Genomic DNA, 20,327 nt, shown 5'->3' on the forward strand with positions numbered 1-20,327 from the left:
CGAGCTTGACTCACCTGTCTACCGATATCGCGACTAGATTGAAGATCGAGCTCGTGCTGCAGGTTACGTCCATCGCGATGTAGCAGTCGCAAACAAAGGCTGGCAGGGTCCACGCGCCGTTTACCTGAAACCAATCAAGAGGAAGGGGCGAGCCATTAGAGGGTGTTTTCAACCGTACTGCGACAATTGGTACCGCATGCGGTGTACGGTATTATATGGGAAAATTTACGTGGCCACAGCCTTCCAATTAACCAGTAACATCGGAAATACGCCGGGGTTTGCACGCGGGGGCGCTTTTGTTGCCCCCGGATGGCTGAATGTGGGTATAATAACGCGCTCCTCTGATCAACGAAGGCTCGGCTCTACGTTCCGCTAAATTCGACCACTCGTTCGCCTACATCCGATAAGTGACAAATTACTCGTCGAGTCGTTATAAATCTGAACCGATCAACCGACCGTTCGTTCCGTTCAACTTTCGCCGAGGTTCTTCGGACCGATCGGTTGCGTGCGCGGCTTTTCTCCACCTTCAAAATCCACGCCCTGTTATTTTTTCATTTCATTCCGTCACACCGCACCTGGCCGTACCTACGAGTCGAGTTATTGGAAAAGCCTTGTCCCGAGAAGGGTGTTTCGATTTAGGTGAAGTCAGAGCTGCCATTCTTCCACCGTCCTTCCCGTCTTTGCAGTTATAGCTGGGCGTGTACTCCGCCCGCCTTCCCACGTTCCCCGTCTAGATAGCGCAAGGATTGTAAATAACTTATGTATCTCAGATACGCGGAGCACATACACAGCTTTGCTATCCGCATGAAGCCGGGTTGTACGTACAGTTACGTGCCTTACAGACACCCTCGCAACCACTGGCTATATTTAAAGTTTTCTCTCACAGAGAGAATATATAAGTTTACACACCCTCTTGGCCTCGGTGCAGGCGTTTCCTTTATCTAACGGAGGTATATATTCCGAACCTGGTGGAACGGAGCGGAAGACTTCCTGGTCCGTTGCTGCGGTTGCTGCTCGGCGCATATTCTGATCCTGATCCTGCCGCTGCTGCTGCTGCATTGTTATGCGGGTAGCAATTATGATTACCTCGAATTCCACTGGCTGCATTCTCGGATGCAATGGTCACCGAGGCATACGTGCAGCCAGCCCGAGACTGCCGTGTAACATTTTAGTATTAAACGGTGCGGTGCGGCTATTATTTGAATTGGGTTATTTCAAGTAGGTGGAGAAGGTTTGGTTGCCGCGAGCGTCGTTTACCATCCCTCGAATGGCACGGAAAGTCTGCGATTTCTACGGACTAGGCTCACACCGAAATTGGTCTATTTACAATCCCTGCAGACGCTTCCTGCTCAAGATGGCGGCTCGTTCTTCACGTAGAGTGGGGTCTTTAGCCTATAGCAGGAAACAATTATTGCTGACTGAAATTTCGCGAGGTGCGTTGCTCGAGGAACTTGACGACCTTCTGCTTCACCGCCTACGTTGAGCTTAAGCGGCGTCATTTGGAGAATGGATAACCGTGGCTTTTCATTACAGGGTCTCATCTCCCGACTCTCGGGACAATTCAGATTCTGCAATTCGCAGATATTGAATCAGGATTATCTCTCAGACGGGCAAAATAGCACGAGTGTCTTACGAGTAAAATGTGCGCGCGCTACGTCGCTCGATCAAAAGGCTTAAGTTAAACGAAGCGAAGAGAGAGAGAGAGAGAGGGAGAATATTTTTTTTGTAAATTTCCAACGTCCTGTCGGATTTTGCATCGGGTGACAATAATTATCGAAGCGATTTCTTCACAAAGGTTTTTACTTTGAAGCAAGTTGCATGACTCGACGACTCTCGGAGTTCTGCAACGTCGGCTCTGATATCCATCCGTGTATATCGTAATACGGACAAAGGAATGATACTGCGGTCGCATTTCGCATGTTAAACCCTTTCATTTATCATCCGGATATCGAATTAGTCGCATCAACGAAAGGTGTGAGAGAACCAAAGAGAGAGAGAGAGACTGACTCAAACCAACTCTCGGTATTATAATTCAATAACCTTCCAGGTGTTACCAAGATCAATATGAAAACTAGCGAATGACCAAAGTTTCTCGATCCCGTGACACGGATGAGATTTGAATGCGAATCCCGACCACTTTGTAAGGATCGATGATACTGGTTACGTCGGGGTGCAAACAACCCGTCAAAGTCAGGGAGATCAAAGCCAAGGGATTGCCGTGACACCCTTTGCGAGATTCGAACTATTGTCGAGTAGATGAAACCGCGCGCAGTTCTCCTCAAATTCTGTACGGTCTAACCGACAATGGACAATGTTTCCTACTTGCAAATGAAATGAGTTGTTCAGTTTTGCGAGACGAATGGAACAGCAATCTCGTCGTTGCATTCAATCTCAAAGGGGCTATTGCGATCTTTACCTCTGGTAAAATCATTCCGGTGGAAGAATAAGTGGAACAAGAGGACGGATTAAAAATGTCCTCCAGCTTCAGGATAGTGCAATATTGAAGGTGCTTGGGGTTCGGCTGATATTGGCTTGATATCAACAAGAGAGAAAATTGAGCGAGCCAGTCAGGCGCTGGAGGACGATCAAACAAACGGGTATTTGGTGAAAGTTTCACCCCAAGTTCTCGGTCGGATGGATAGTTATCACGGTAGTTGGTTTAAGCTCGAGGACTCACCCTGTCGTTATACCGAATAGTTTACACTTATTGCAATCTCAGCGTTTTTACACCGTGGAGCCGCACGACGTGTCTACTTTTTACCGCGTCGAAGGAAGGATCGATATGTACAACTTTATTTAGCCTTGGGACAAGTCCCTTTAGGCGGTGTAAATAGTCTACACCTTAAAATAATTGAATAAATCAAAAATAGAATCATAATCGACGTTGGAGAGAGACAGAGAAGAGAAATCATGGCAGAGCGGGAAAAAATTGTATTCGCTGACGGTGTGAGGTGAGATGAAACCCGGGTTTCAGCCAGACCGTAATGACTTGCATGAGAGGGCGATAAATACCAGGGAGAAACCCGCAAGTCGAAAGCATCGAGAGAGAGAGAGAGAGAGAGAGAGAAAGAGAGAGAAGTTGCGTTTAGTCGGCGGTCTGCGGTTAACTTGAAACGGTTTGGTAATTATCGACGGCCTGGTATTATGGCAAAGAACTTCTCAGTCCGACCCTGCAAAGTCGCTTGATGATTTAATCGTCTGGACCTTTCGGACTAAAACGTTAGCCGTTGGTATTACGGAGGAACAGTGAAGGGAAGGTAGAGCAAACGACTAAGACGAATGGTGCATAAGCCACAGAGCCGAGATAGGGAGGTGGCGTTCAAGTTTTTCCTAGTGCTGCAAGTACGAAATATACGGGGGAAACTTTTTTGGCGAGGGATTTAGCGCAAAAGGCATTTGCTTGAATACTTCAGCCATTATGTCCAAACTCCTCCGAGTCCTTCGAGGATAAGTTTGCCCGAGAGGTTTTCGCCTTTCGCTCTGGTCGATAAATATTTAACGAGACGTCGGTATGTGTAGCCGGTTGATACTGTCCCGTAATGTCCGTGCGGTCTGTGCACTATTGGAGTTCCAAGAGTCTCTCAAGTCTCTTTGGTTTGCGTAAATTGAAAACCTTCGGTATCCGAGGGCTGCGCCAAATCGGGAGATCTTCCATTTGAGATTCGATGCGGCATTATCCCGAAGGACCTCCGTTCGCCTGCATGCACAGACTCGTCCTTCGGGCGCTGAAAAGTCGGTACAGGATGATTCGCGAGATTCGAGGAAGCCATATTATCTTGGGTTCAGCTAGAATTGGATGAAAAATTGTCGGTTGGAGAAGAAGGTCGAGGAAGACTACGCGTGAATGGCTCTGATGAAATTCGAACACTCCGTAATATTCCGTATATATTATACAGCTGGAAGGAGTCCTTGTATCAGGGGCCACTTTAATTTCGCCGAAGAGTATACGCTGCGTTCACCTTTTTACGGAAGTGAATTTTTATTCAAATCGAGGAGGAATATCGAAGATATGACTTGTTCCAGTTTCATGGACCAACGGAGATCCGGGCACGTCCTTGACATGGAAAACCCCTCGACCCGCTCGGGATCGTAACGTATTTTATGTTACGATCTCTCAAGCGTCTTCTCCGCCAGCTATACCTACACCCCTACATGCACAGCGCACTTGGCAGATCTTAATTCAGTACCGTTCCGTATATAAAGTAGTTCGAATGCATCGAATTCAATCCAACCGCGGACCTTGTCAGTGACTAAGAACGCCGCGGCGAGTCTGCGGCCTGCAGGAGCCGACGCATAATCCTAAACCGTGGGCGAGTAGTCGACAGGACGTGTAAGGCATAACTTGGTTAATTCGCTATAGGGGTTTAACCGGGTGAATTCGGACCCGCGTAGTTAGGATTCGCGGCACAGGACGACCAGCCGAGATTAAATCTACCTGGCAGACATCTGTGACAACTTCGGACTTGCACCAGCGGCTGTTCGGCCGTATTGCCGTGTCGGCGATTAGGCGAGGCTAACTTCGAGAGAATTCCGACCTCGTTATCTCGCCGAAATAGTTCGGCAAGGAATTGATCCCGACGTTAATGGCGCCGGTAGGTTTGAGCAAAAGACAAGGCCAGGCCGTGGGAGTTTAGTATGCACCTTGTTCGTGTATTACAGGCCCCGGTCACTCCGTCGGGGACAAGGAGATCTCGGGGGCGGAGGTGGGGTTCGTTCAACTCTAACCCCTGGGCCCGGCCGACGAGCGATGTCGATTCATCCGGCTCCTCGCATGCCAGGAAACCGGACATGTGTATAGCTAAGGACTTTAACGATCAACCGGGGACCTTCGTCAGGACGATTGACAAGTCAAAGGACCTTATTTGTTCCATCGAACTCCCGACCCTGGATCCAGGCTACCCTGCCGCCTGACGAGGATCTGCCCTCATCGAAGGGCGAGAAAAGATTATAATTTATGTGCTTGGCCTATTCCGCCAATCCTGGATTTATACTTTTGTACCTACCTCGGAAACGTCGAAAGGATTTATCGGCAGGTTCGTAAATCGCTGGGGCGGGCGTTGAGAAATTGGAGGCGGGGTCGGTAGGCAGCCGGGTTTTCTAGCTTGAATACACTCCGAAGTGCATCAATCGACAACTATTTCGAGGGTGCGACATCCGCTTACATCAAGTCAAACTTACGGGAGTGACGTCGAAGCGTTTTCGCGACGTCGGAAAAGATGGAGCTATGCATTTTCACGGCAAGACTGGTGCAAGATGCAGAGCGGGTGAAGTTTTGAATTTCAATGGATCGTTCGCGGTATTATACGCGAATAATTCAAGAATCTGTCCAGGCAAGGTACTTCTATGCATATAGGGGTAAAGTTTCACCGAGCATAAATAAAACGAGAATTCGTCGTTGAGGAATACGGTGTGACGCAAGAGTTCCAACGTAAATGCCCTCAAGACTTCCACGCGGACGTCTTCTTGCGTTATACGGTTGTAAGTTTGATCTGCAGCCGAAACTAATTCACCGTATTAACTTGAAACAAATTCGGACTCTATCGTTTCCCTCTTCCATCGCTCGACCCGGATAATCATCATTCAGGGATTATTTTTCCGGACCCTGCCGCGAAGCGAAGCGGAACCGATTCGGTATAGAATAATAAAATGAAATAAAACAAAACGAAATGAAACCGCTAGTTTTATTAGCGTATAATTTTACCACAATTTTCGCTGTCACGCGTTTGCGGATGGAGTGCCGGTAGAAATTTTCCTCAAGGATGAAACGAAATCAGTTTTCCACCTGGCGTGCGAAAACTTTCCTCATACACCCCGAAAATCTATGGGTATGTGTGTGTATATGTATACATATATATATATATATACGTATATGCACATGATACGTAGCATGGACCGTTTCAGCTAGCGGTTCACGTTGGAAAACTGTGCGAATCGGTAGAACGCGAAAGCTGTCGAGGAAAAATTGAAACTTTTTCTCGAGCAAGAATTCGCTGACTTGTATAATGGATAAATTTGCGGCCTTGCTCGGCGTGCATCATCTGGGAGAGCAACCAGACTTTACAAAAACCAGCACCCAGACAGATTTGGTAAAGATTCGTAGAGGATGTCTAAACGCGACCACTCGACGCATCGTAAAGATATTTGAAATTACAACCAGCCTTCGTCTTCGAAGTATTGCATTCCTCTCGGTAGCAAAAAACAAGCGCATATGTCACTCTGTTATTCGCGCAAAAAGACTACAACGCCTGTTTCATATACTCGAGGTATAAGAAATGGTCGAAAAAAATCCTGCGATATTTTCAGCGAAAATATTCGACTTTGGGAAGAATGCGAGAGGGATTTTTTTCTCGCCAACAATGAACAACGCGATAAACCATGCACGAAGCTCGACCAGCGACGCGTCTCGTACCTCGTATTCCATACTCGGGACTATCAAAGCTCTTGGAGTAAAACGCGCACATGCGGGCAGCTGAGGGAAAGACGTCACAGCTTTCGATTTACCGGAGGGATCGAGGAAGGTAAATAGTGTACGCGAGACGTTCCGTATACAGGACCATCTTCTCGGATTGATGGATGGCACTTCTCGTCGGGACTGCTAACTCGTTTGTCTAACGTAACGGGAAGTACGCGTGGTGCCAGAAGGGGCGAAAGGGGGCAAAAGGGGGTAAAACGGGGTATATCTCCCGCCTCGAGTGACACTTTACCCGTCTGTGAGGACCGAAGACTCTTGTCAAGGTCCTGGTCTCCCGCCCCCACACCCACCCCCCATTCCTTCCCACCCTCCGCAATAATTAATAGGCTATGATGCGGGGCTGAAAGACTCTCCCTCTTGTGCTTCTAGTCTCTAGACGCCGATGCAGGCCGTGGGAGAAATCTCGGCTCTTCGTGTCACGTTGCGAGAGGGGATTCTCGGCCGAAGATCTGCGGGACACATCTTGGGATAATTAATACAGAGGGTAATTAATACGCCGATGGAAGGGACGTTAAAGGCAAACCTGCGTCTTCGCCTTCGAGCTTTATTGTGTATCCAGGTACAATAAATATGTATAATGAAAGTTACACCGTAGAAAGGGACAATCGATTAGGTGGTAAATTTACCGCTAAATTTCTTCGACAATTAGGGACACTTTTCCCCACAAGCCCCTGTTTAATATCGCTCGATTTAATTTTATTAGGGTGCGGGGGAAAAAGGGGGAACATCTCTTGCAGAAATCGAAGGAGCGTGCGCGCGGTGAGATACAAAGATGACGTCAGCGGGTTGATAAATGATCGTTAACGTAGCGTGACGTGAAAGGAAGGGAGAGAAAAATATATATATATGTGTGGGTGTATATATACGTTGAAGTAAAGCGTGCGATTTCCGGGGGATGAAAATCAAGGCCTTTGAAATCGCGCGTCGCCGACGAATCCGGGGGTTCGACGCTGCGCGGCTTGGGGAAAATACATTCGGGGCGGAGACAAACGATATCATCCCTGCATTTGGAATAATTTCGAATTCGGGAAAGAGGGGGAGGTCGGGTTTGGCGTCTACGATCACGGCGCGGCGCGGCGGTAGGTCAGTCGCGTCAAATATATCATTTCCGGAGCCTGGTAGGATTTTCCTTGGATGAGGAATTCTTCGCCTCAAGGAGAGGTTAAGCCGTAATGCAATGCGTCAGGCGTCAGGGCGAAGATAGCCGTCATTTGTAACCTCGTCGCGACGTCTTCGAATCGATTCTCTTTTCGCGACTTTTATACCTTCGTGCCTCAGAGGTCCTTTAAATTTTTCTTTTCACAAAATTTACTGCCGCCACCGTCTTTTCCCATCCAGAAGATTCGCCAATTAGTTTTTTTTCCCAAACATTCCGAAACCCACCGTGACAGAAATCATATATAATTAGAAGAAAGAAAAAAACATAAAATACTTCTTAAAACATCGGTGAGGATCTTCGCAATATCTCGACTCGTTCCAAAATTTATTACACCTGAACATTGCCGATTTGTTTTGTCAATAGTTTAAGGGTTGCATCTATCTGTTATTTACGGCGAATAGACGTGTGATTTGTACACATCGCCAGGAATATCGATTTACTAGACTCACTGAGGTCTATGTAATAAATGTATAAATACACCGTGTGGCGATCAGCCATGTATCATACAAGACACGCTGATAAATAGGTCTGTTTTCCTTTGAGGATGTTAATCACGTGTATACGTATAGTGAAACATCGATTTTGGCGACCAAAGAATAGAAAATAATAATCCAGATAGGAAGAAAAAAGCTTCCGTGCTTCACGGCTCAATATCAGTTTATTTCGAAACAAACTATTTCTCTCAAAAGCTTTATTTTTTCGTCATCAAAGTTTGATTTTCTCGGTACGAAAATCTATGAATTCATATTTTGGCTGTAGCTATTTTTCTTCAAATTTTACTCGGTTACGAATATTCGGAGGTATCGGATTCTTCAGCGATTCCCGCAGCACGATAAAGGAATCTAAAGAAAGCTCCGCCCCACGGCTTATGTTGTTATTATAACCAACTTGGAATTTTTAGCTGAATTTGACGCATCCTTGACGTAACGAATAAGGCGTGATTTATTTATCCACCATCTTACATTTCTTCCCTCTTCGCAGGGTGTTCGCAATGTTGCGTGGCACGCGATGCTCGATTATGCTCGAGGGTTGACGTCGCAACCTTCGCGAAACGACCAAAATTTGCGTTATATCGTTAATCCAGGATCGCGGTGTGAATGTCGAAAAAGGAAGAAAACCCTATATTTTGTGGGGTGGCGGTTCGGATATTTCCATTTCATTACCTTCGGTAACGATCAAATCACATTTTTTCCCTATCTGTTATTGGCATAGGTATCATTATACGTGCACGGAGAATATCTACTGCGGATGAACTGTTCGTACCGACAATAATATCATACCATGTATATAAACCATTATTTTAGTTAATTCTTTTTTCACCTTGCCTCAAGAAACTCGTTAGATTCTCGGGCCAACTTTCTACAAGTCAAATACAACAGCGTCGTAGTCTCAAAGTGATACCGTATTGATCGTCCTGATCAATGCATTGGCGATCGTTAAACATGGGGTATAAATTTTTTCATTTCTCGAAGGATCGACTCGTAATTATTCAATTGTAACGCGCTAATGAAATACCAATCAAAGGGAATGAATTTCGCGATGAATTGCGGCGAGGGCGTAAAGTTTATTGTCTCCGCTCGCACGCGTTACTATTTTCTTTGAACGTACTTCTCTGTCCTTTACGCTCGCCACCCGTTCGAAAAAGGCAATTTCACTTAATCGTTACCCTGCTCGTTGCGTACGTAAGGTAACCTCGATAAAAACAAGAGTGCTTCATCAGCAGTTTCGAGCAGCGAATGAGTAAACCTGGTCTATATCTAATAGAGGGAAAATAAAGTAAAAAAGATGAAGGAAAAAAACGATGGTGACGTATGCGAGGGAAGGGAGATTGAAAATTAGCCTTGCTAATTTTCGACAATTAGAATTTATGTACAGTATACCGATGCGGAATGAGGGAGGGCGCAGAGAGGGAGTTTCGTAGGGAACTCCGTCAGTGGGTGGAAGAAAAAAAAACAAAAAAAAAAAAATAATAAAAAACAAAAAAAAAAACAACAAACAAACAAGCGAGAGAGAGGGTGGGAAGGAAAAAAGGGGTGGACTTTCCGCGATCGGGGATGGAGCTCAACCCTACGACCAACCCTCGACTTACCAATTTATAAGGATGTAGCAACCACGACGGAACGGTCGCGATATATAACCCCGGTGTAGGAGGCCGCGAAGCTACAAGCCTCGGCATGCTCGGTCACTACCGTACGAACACACTCTGCGTACATGTCGCATTAACGTTACGGCTTGGTAAATGGGTATGTATTACATACCGCTCGTGCGCTCATTTATATACGGCCCCGTACCTGTGGCTGCTGCTCCTGTTTCTGCCCACCTGCCTGCTGCTCGGCTAGCTGAGGTGTGCACCCTTTATCAGCCGCGACGAGGACTATTAATAACCTTTTAAATTAGAGATATGAAAATTTATCGGACGGGTAAGGGAACCGCTGCGGCAGCCGGGAATCCCCGCCGCGCGTAAAGAACCTCTTTTAATTGCTTTCCAGCACAAAGTGCTCCCTCCCGCTACTCCGGTCTAACCAAAGGGAACTTGTTACATGGTACATTATAGGTGCACGTTATTGCGGCGGAACCACCGAGGCGATGAGTGGAATGGATTGTTCAGCCAATAGACGGTTTTACCATCGCCTCGAATTACATGCCGCGCGATTCCAATGGTTTTCTTACTTTCCTTTACCCTCTGGTCGTTTTATCGCATTACCCTTGCATTATTTGTAACAACCGCCGATCGCTCGAACCAATCGGTCCAAAAGTATAACCGTTTCAAATTTGCAGTACTCGTTCTCCCCTTCGGAATACTCGATCTTTCGTTTAATCCAACTCCTGCATTCGGGAGGCGTCGTGTTTTCAACGGTACTGACGGGATTATTAAACATATATATATATATATATATATATATATTATGAAGATATTTTCCGGATGAGCAAGCTGACGCTGAAAACTTTTCCTTCCGAACTTCTCTGGCGCAAAGACGATGAGATGCATATTTATTTTCAAAAGTTTCGATAACTTTTTATTCACTTCGATCGATTATTGCCACCTTTTTATTCCGGTTTTACGCTTTATACCGGACGGAGATTCAAACCGGTACAGCGAAACTTCGACCTTACGTTTTTCCGAGTAATCCTGAGTGTATTCTCCGGTCAGAGGTGGACGGATGATTTTTATCCCAACAGTATGTTGCGAAAGTAGACATGCGATTCGGGCAGACGTGTATATATCAAGCTCTTACAGCGAGGAAAACAATGCACGTCCTTTCTATTTACTTTCAGAGCTAGGTATACCAATCTACTTGGGTACCTTCGTCGCGCAGAAGTGACGTCGCGTTCCTACAGAGGTGAATGATTTATAAAGGAAGCGGAAGCTTAAACAAAGAGGATCGAGGACATTTATCCCCGTCATTTGAACGACTGGATTGTTTCCCCTTTTTACTTTTACTCTGTCTCGTTCTTCGTGTTCTTCTTCTTTCGTTTTTATTCCTCGAATGTTGGACCATTTAACGGGGTGAAAAATTCGAACTCCCCTGAAGAGAGCGAACCGTGTGGAGGCAACGCGGTAATCACACGAAGCACTCCGTCTGTTTAACGAGATAAGTTCTCTTCGGAGTGTTTTTTTTTCTCCACACTCTCATAGAAACTTGAATCACAAGCAAACTACTTTCACCCCACATGCCGTAGTATGGCTTGGCACCTGGTATAACGCATCGATCGACCGTAAATATGCGTTACAGGTACGATACTCGGAATGCAATTGTGTGAAACGCATCGATGCTGGTATTGACAATTTTCTCCATCAGCCTTTTGCATCGCGTGATCGTCGCTGCTGAAGTGCCGCATAGCGGGACACCAATTGAACCATATGTATAATTGACCGCACTTTGATGTGTCGCAAAGTACCGGCGTAAATGTGAAAAATCCGCGGAATGATATTGCGAACCGTTGGCTATTACGACTGTGATTCGGGCTCTCAAAAAGCGCTTCGTTCGTGTTTAAAATTCGTTTGAGAATCGCGGTGCAACAACACGGCTTGCTATTTATCCTTTCGGTGCACGAGAGTCAACGTATATCGACATCCTCGTCAACGTTGCTTTTTGACCGTGGATTTGGCGAGACGTTGAAGTTCAGGGAAGCTTTGCCGAACACTTGGCGGCGATGCAAGGAGAAGTTTCGAGTGTTCGCCGTGCCACGGATTTTCAGGGTATTCTGGCCGGTATTGCCACGCTGAGAATTGTTACCCTTACAAACATCTGGACGTCGGGGCGGCAGCTGGTACCGAGTCTTGGGGGTTTCGAGGGTGTCGTAGGGATCGAGAGGGCTGCTTCCAAACCGCGGCGAAGACCAAGGGGTGCGCAAATGGCGTGAAAAATTAACGAGGAGAGAGGGAAAAAGGTAAACAATTCATAATTAATGCTGCGTGTCGTCGAGACGATCGTCCATTTGTTATCACGCGTATCGCGGCTACGCGGTGATAGAGCGTGACTAGAATCGGTCGATGGCAAAAGGAGCGGTAATTTAAGGGCAGACTTATCGCTTCAAAATCTGATACACAAGTGTTTCTCGTTGTTTTGTAGACGTTCGTGTTTTCAAAAAAAAGAAAAAAGAAACAACAAAAAAGAAAAGGCAAGAAAGTAATAAAAAAAAACGTACCTTGTTCACTCCGAATGATAAGTGTTAACGGGGCTCTTTAGTTTCACTTGGTAAAGGTTGCTGATCGCGGCACGAGCCTTGCATAATAATTAAGCTGAGATTATAGTGATTGAAGTTTGTAATTGTCGGTGTGGTAAATTATCGGCGAGGTCGAGTATTAATTTCGTCCAAACCATTGTACTGGCGAACATGTGACTGTAGGTATCGCATAATATGCAGTACATAATTCTTCAGAGACACGCGATGAACTTTTATTGCACGCGGCAGCGGCTCAAATAATATACTTTTTTAATTAATACGACGGTATCGACTCGGCCACGAAGAGTATAATTCTGGTAGCGTGATCGATTCGGTTTCTGCCTGCGGCCGTAACTCTGCGCTTCGAGGATCTTTGTTGCAGGGAATCGGTTGATCCTCAATTTCTTGGGAAGCATTGACTGCCGCGTATACGGCTTCAATAGCAAATATTATGTTAAATCCTACGTGAATAGGACAATAGTTAAGTCCTATTACAATGGAGTTAAATACGACGCTATAAGATATTATATCAAAGCTTTATTGTTAGCCTCCGCTGAGGCTTCTATACAAGCGGCAACTCTCACGGGAAATATACATTACTCATTGTATTTAATATCACATGAAAAATGTATTGCGTGAGCCTTGGCGCGTCTTTCATTCGGATTCGTATTCTCGGATATTCTTTCTTCCTTTTCCTTTTCCCGCCGTAAATCAAAGTACCTACGAAACTTATCAGCTATCTGCTTAATTTTTAGTTTTATTTTTATTTTTCATAAATTAACCCCTTTCCCCCTATGCCTTTATTTCTCTCTTAATTCGTTCTTTATTATTTCACTTGAGCCCTGTAATATTTCTCTTTCATTGTGTAACAGACAGAAATAAATTTTTAAATTATTCCGTCATAATTTTTGTTAAATTTAAGCTTGAGCTCGGTATGTGGGACAATTCAAGTATCGTATAATTTGCGGAATCCGTTAAAGGTGAAAAAGAAAGATTTCAAAAACTTTCGTTTCGCAATGATTATTGCACGTTTAGGTAATTCGGAAATCGAATGAAAAAAACAATAGAATCGTGAGCGTGAAAGGGTAAACAAATCATTAAACACTTTGCGATTATAATTCGCGTTACGTTTGCATTATTCAAGAGCTTTCAAAAACATCGTACACCGCTGCGGGCCACTTAGCAAAATATATTTAAATATTTCTTTGGCAGAGCGGTTGTATGGGGTGAAACTAATTCAAATTACACCCGCGGGCTTCACGTCATTCGCATTTAATTCATTCATTTGTTTCGGGGAATGCAGAGTAGTAAAATAAAGGCTGCCGATTCGACTACATCCTGTGTTTAACGCTTCCGATAAAGCTCGTAAAACTTTGTGTTTCCTACAACATATCGTAAGCCATCTTCTATTACAACAGCCGCATTTCATTATATTATTCCACGTATAATACATGCAGCACGACAAGTACAATTTACACAATGTACGTTAAAAGTTTTCCAGATAACGGCACATTCCTGAAATACAACGTCAATATATCCATTATTTATCACTAGGAGTACAAAAATCGCTGAAAATACTCTGATAAACTATCTGTTTTTTCCTCTCTCAATATTTTTCCTCGCACACGAAACCGCACACGTGAATGTACGTCGGGATCGCGGATCAAGCCTAGCTGAGCTCGGTGGTGTGTGACGATAAAATACAATACCTGTCTCTCTGGAGGCGTTATAGCGAGCGTGATATACCTTCGATGCGCTTTTAGCATATCCTGAGAGTAGAGTAGACGGCTTTACTGTAGACCGGCGTAGACAGTTTTTTGCCCGATCGAACCTGCTGCTGAACCACTGCCTTAGCTCTCCGCTGATTTGCATCGGTCTGTTCCCCGACGTCAGGCACTTACATCAAGGTATCCCGAAGAACCGTCCGAACTCCAGATCTCGACTCGTTTCTAAAGCGGGAAACGCGGAGCTTTTCCAACGGAATCAAACCTCGAACGGCGCGGTAGAATTAACCGTCACGCGCATTCAAAATTTCATACCTTCGTAACGAAAGCACGCAAAGCAGTTAATTCGAAAGGACGTAGATGCGCAACGACGCACGCATGCAGCCAGTGGTTGTGCAAGACCGAGTCGGAAAACCCTGCGGTACGTATTATACGCAAATGGGGGGACGGAGGTCTAGGCCAAAGCGATTTCGGAGAACGGCGTTGCAGCTAGAGTGCCGGTAACCAGGCCCAGCCATTGTACGTCCGTGGTAAATGCGTAGTAAACTGGTGTCCATTACAATAAACCTTTGGCAATAAAGTCCGGGACTGAGCGCAGAGCAATGGAGCAATACCGCGGTCAAACCGGAACCTCCGGTATTTTACCAAATCGGTCGACGCTGCTCCACCGGAGCCTCGTTCAAATCGGCGACTCGGCTTCCTTGCACCTCGGGTGCTGGAAGTATTGGAGGACTCTCGCTGCCGTGTCTGGATATAAATTATCGTCCCCCTGGGGATGTTTGCGCAAAGGTTATACGCTTCCAGCCGAGGCGTCGCCTGTCGGAGTTGGTAATCATTTTGTCTAAACTGATGTTAACTACGTCGCGTAGAGCGTGCAGAGCTGCGCTGCTTCTGGGCGTGATTAGAAGTTTGTCTGAGGTTTTTCAATCGTTTCGTTATCCAGGATATCATGAAATTGTCATTATGTCTTCATAAAGCCTACTTCTAGTTCGAACTCTGCAATTGGTTGAGAGTATTTTATGATTGGTTTGCGATATATTTTGGTATTGAGTGGTTAATTTCTGGCAGCTGTTGAGGCACGCGTTCGTTTTTGATTCTTGTAAATTTATAGCCGAAGTTAATCGACGGGAGATACGGACAGTAAGACCCGTTTAATTTCTGTGAGAATGTCGGATCGTCTCGGTAATATAAACGAGTAAACTTATCGTTAGCACTGAGCTTTGAAAACCGTGGACCGATGCGTGTCATGAGAATCGACTACAAAAATGAGTCGCGATCTTTTCCAAAAACCGACTGAAATGTATTTTTTACGAGTTAATTAATGGAACAGGAACGACTATTTTTTCCGAACATTTAACGATAGTAATCTAATCGCAAACTCAAAAGACGATGAAATTGCCGCGGAATTGAGAGCAAGACTGAAAATTTATCATCCTGATTCAATTAAGTAGTTAAAAGTTTTGCTGTTGCCTTAACCTTGCAGGATACCTGAAAGTTTCTGTTAGAAGCGCAACCAAAACAGCTTGTAATAATAAAGTAGAGATTCGAATCTCGTGATAAAGTATAATAATAAGAAAATAAACGCTGTGTTAAATATCATATAAGATTGTTTACGCTCGTCGATGTTGATACAACAGATATAAAAAATTGTCTCGCACTATTTCGTTATCAATATTTTATGCAACTGCATTTTGATCGAGTAACTAAATAAGAAGTCTCCGGGACTGGGTAAATATCCGCTGAAACGGCGAGGAGAAAATCGTAAAGCCAGTCTGAAAGTTGAATATCTCGAGCTCATAAACAAGTGCAGGCTGAAAGTTTCGTCATTGTCTTTAAACTCTACCCGTCTACGTTTATTACGTCCGGCAATACAACGGAAACTCGGGCGATAGAATAACAAATTAAAGGCTTGAAGTTCACGGACAAAGCTATTGGGAAAACAAGCGGCGGTTACAAGTTGTTGGTAAATATAGGAACGACGCGACGACGCCGCGACGCATGATCCACAGTCGCTCGTCAGCCGTCTGACTGTTTACCGACTTGCACTACTGCCGTATATACGGGATTGAGACAATCGCTTAGCCGCCGAGGGCGAAGAGAGAAAGAGGGAGAGGGAGAGAGAGGCCAACCGTCGTTAACGGGTCTCCGCTGGATGTAAAGCCTTGTATTATATTCGCGTCCAAATGACGTTGGACCTCTCGACGCCTTGCGGGGATTAATAACATTCCGGAAACTTACGACATCGGGGGCAGAATGGAAATCTCAGGGGTACACGGTGTGTGTGGGAGAGAGAGAGAGAGAGAGAGACCGGGACAAAGTATCGTCGTAATCTTGCGCCAAGTTGCACACACGACTATTCTGAAATATCTTCGTAGAAGTGGAACCAACCGGAATGGCCGCAGCTTTAATTCCGTTCGCCAGTAGCGTGTGTCGTGAAAATGTGTTCAATCCACGCGGTATTACAAGGTATATAAGTGCGCCTTCTTACGCACACGAGCTGTCTCGAAAGTAAGCGATGGGAAAATTCTCGAGGGTGCGAAATGATCTTTCAATTACGAGCAAACCTCGTTTGGCTCCCGTTTGATTGGATTACCACGAGTCCGCCTGCGATTTGATTCCCGCTTGGCACTGACGATGAGCGAGTTTCGGAACGCAAGATTCTTCCAACCGGTTTTCACCGACTTTACAAATATTGACTCTGCACTTGTACTTGGAACATTTTTACCAAACATCCTTCTGCACGGGTTCAACTCAAGGATCATGGAGTTTCTCTCCGGGTGTGTTTTACGCGTGCACAAGTGCGAAGCGTAAACAGTGCCTGCGTGTTTGTGGGGTCCAGATGCGCGCACAGTGCCAGTTTTGTGTAAACCGGAACACCGAGTGAAACCGTCGAGAAAACAAGTGGTGAAATTGGTTTCGGTGATGGAGGGTGCGTGTCGCTGCTGCAGTCTGCACAACTGTCGGTCGTTGTTGTACGGAATGGGATATAAAAATATAATATAAAAGTGGAATAAAGTGTATAACGGACGTAAGAAGAGCACGCCAGACCCTCTTGAAGGCTGCGCATCTGTCGGGGTACGTACGTTTATAACTCGTACACACTTGCATGTGGATGTGCACGTACTCGTGGAGGAAGAAAGAGAGAAATATAACAGACAGAAGTGAGGTGAACCGTGTATTCCTCGGAGATGGTTAGGTTCACCATCTTCGAATGGACGCGGTCTCCTCTGCTGTCCGCCGTTACGGCGTTCGCAATGGGCTGTAATTTCTTTCGCGTTCTCCTTATTCCCGCAACCGTTCAACAACATGCTCTCGTCGTTACCGTTGCCTCTCTCACTTCGCCGCGAGCTGGCTTATTCAATTTACAAATATCAAGCAGGTACTCGAGGATCCAGCCGAAGCAACCGTATCGTTTTCCGATTGTCTTTCGTTGCGAATGCTTCATCCTATTGTTACCATTCAAAGCCCATCCCTGTGCCGTGGGGGCGAATGAACGACCCTGTCAAAACTCGTCGTGTTTGAAGAAACGTTTCACGTTCCACCCGCAGCTGACCCTTTTATACCGAAACTGCGTTGATTACCGGGGCATTACTCACGTTGGAATGCTTTCACTCTCTCGGGATATATAATCAATTCATTTTGGCTGAGAAGTGAGTTGAGTCGAGAGGAAGTAGGCGAGGAGCAGGAGGGACGGGAGGACGGGGTGGAGGACGGCGAACAAATCCGGGCCGATTGCCTCTTGTAACTTGTAAGTCGATATTCGCGGCGGCCTAGTGTCACAGTGAATGGATCGAGAGCCAGACTTACTTTTCCCGTATACTTTCTTGCCTATACCTATATACCTATACATGCTCCGAAGTGCGAACGCTGTTCTTTTCATCCCCGTTCACCGGGTTAACCGAACTTGTTTTCTTTCCAAGCATACTAAAAAGACTTTTATGTATTATGTCTGGAAAAAAAAAAGACAAAACGACTTAATGGAATGAAATTTTTTCTTCAATGACATCTCTTCTCCTAATGTACTGCCGCGCGTTTCACGGTCAAAGGCATAACTTTGTACTCTGTAATCGGATGAACTCTTATTATATATACATATATATATATACATGCACGATTGCAAAATGAATATAAATTTTATCGCCGCAATAGGAAAACTTTTGCACGTCTGCAGTGAGTGAGTGAATCTTTCTTTTTCCACTTTTTAGTAAGACAGTACGAAGTATGTATTATATATTATGTACGTACGTACGGTATATTAATAACGTTGTACGAAAACTATGTTAGCGAGAGAGAGAGAGAGAGAGAGAGAGGGATAGAGAGAGAAAGACTAAATAAGTTGTAGTTCAGGAAGCGCAGGAAGAAGTAGCAGCTTTTCTGGTCTAATTGAAGTACTTCGTTGCAGGCGGGGGGCAGGGAGCTTAGATTGGAGTTGCAGCATGAGGTATACACTCTGCGAACATTTATTCCCTGCAGTCTTGATGAATGTGAAATATAATTTTCAAGCATAACGCGGGTGTGGCGGTAGCGGTGGTATATCATATAGCGGGTAATTTAGCGAACTGCAATTACAACTTGAACCTGCAACGAAATTGTTCAAATACTCGAGTGTTTTCTTCAAGTTTACCGAGTAGAGGAGTTGAAAAGTGGCTGGTTACATTCTAATTAATTACTTGAACGACAATGAAATACGGGCCTTGGGCATTCGTTACACGCGTACACAACTAACGTAGAGCCGGTTTTTCTCCTCAGAGATTGTACCTCTTGGACCAATAAACTTTTCAAGTATAAACAACGAAAGTTAAATTTACTGCTTACATACTCCGTGCTGTACTGTGCAGGTACTCGAGTCTAAATATTACAATCACTTACTCAAAAATGACGTATGCTAATTTTATTTACGCGCTTCAACCCGTCCCTTTTTTAGCCCCGACTGAATAAATATAGCTAGCTCCTTTTATGTTGGCTTGTGTTTGGGACACCGGTAATGTTCAGAATTTTGATGCAGATATACTTCTCCGACAACAATAAGCAAAAGGTAGAATAAAGTATTGGGAATTATTACTAACAGGGCGAGAAACGACGAACGGTGCAGATACGGTACTTTGAATAAGTAATCGTATAATAATAATTGTGTAATAGGCATATTACAGAGCCTGGAATTGTATCCATCCATCCTGCTGCGAGGAAGACGACAAGTTTAATCAATTACCTCGTAACGGCGGCTGCAAAGTTGTGCAACTTAATGACACCGTTCTGAGATACCTTGCGATCAATTAAGGTTGTAATTAACGCCAAGTATTCAACGTATGTCCGTGTACCATACGCACCCACATATACATTCACATACACATGTATATTGTATACGTACTACATATATATTCATTACGTGCATAGCGAAGCGCGTTGTACAGGAAACTTTCGCTTTTAACGGAGATATTAACGTGAGCAATTAAAGCAATCGTGAACTCGGGATTTTAACGAAAAATCTCTTGCCATCTGCTATATTAGCGAAGAAACTTGAGCACCGCATATTCGATCGGTGCGGGATGTACGTAAGTTGTAAATAAACGCTCGAATTTCACGGAGAATAGTTACAAGGCACCTTCGGTGACGTTGGCCGGCCCGTCTCTCTAGCGATTGTTCCGAGTGGTTTTAACGACGAATCCGACAAGCCCGAGCACCGAAGTATATTCAAGCTAAGTGCATCGGCCACCAAGCCGCGTCGAATTTCAAGGCAATTCGATAACGCGCCCGATGCTGCGTACATAATGGCGGCCTCCCAGGAAGTGCAATTTACTATTTTCCGTTGCGCCCCTCCGTCCATTCTTTCCCCCTATTTGCTTTCCCTCTTTCATCCTCTTATCCCAGGCGAATTGCTGCACGGGCACCGGGTGCGTCCGACGCTTTCGCATACGTACACACGTACGTATAAAAGCACAGGAAATTAACTCGCTCCAACCACGTGTGTTCACCTGTGTACGTATACGTCCGCGTTCTGAAGCATTATATACTATATATACATATGTGAGTGTTATATTTATAATAGAATACGTCGACGATAAATTCCTGCGGGATCTGACCGTTCGCGTTCTACTCAACTTTATTAATTCCAGCTTGGAGATTTATCCAACATATTATAATACTGCACTGAGTCGGATCGTTAAAAAGGTAGACAACCGTAGCACGAATTAGCATATTCTCGGAAACTCTGCCGGGTGACACGAGGTAAATTGTTTCCTAAAACTCCGTTCGAGCTCAGGTGAATTAATCACCTCGACGTTTGCAGTTGATCGGTGTGCCGCTT

General features: G+C 45.1%; 1 protein-coding gene across 3 annotated transcripts in view; it reads right to left on the reverse strand.

Moving 5' to 3' along the window:
- Dop2R (dopamine D2-like receptor) overlaps positions 1-20,327 on the reverse strand; it is a 126,390-nt gene that overhangs the window by 17,418 nt on the left and 88,645 nt on the right. For all 3 annotated transcript variants that reach the window (XM_046630984.2, XM_046630983.2, XM_046630982.2), the window contains exon 3: positions 15-124. In XM_046630984.2, coding sequence (XP_046486940.1) covers positions 15-124 — 110 coding nt within the window. The remainder of the gene's footprint in view (positions 1-14; positions 125-20,327) is intronic.

This window comes from Neodiprion pinetum, chromosome 6 (genome assembly GCF_021155775.2).
Source record: "Neodiprion pinetum isolate iyNeoPine1 chromosome 6, iyNeoPine1.2, whole genome shotgun sequence".
Taxonomy (NCBI): Eukaryota; Metazoa; Arthropoda; class Insecta; order Hymenoptera; family Diprionidae; genus Neodiprion; species Neodiprion pinetum.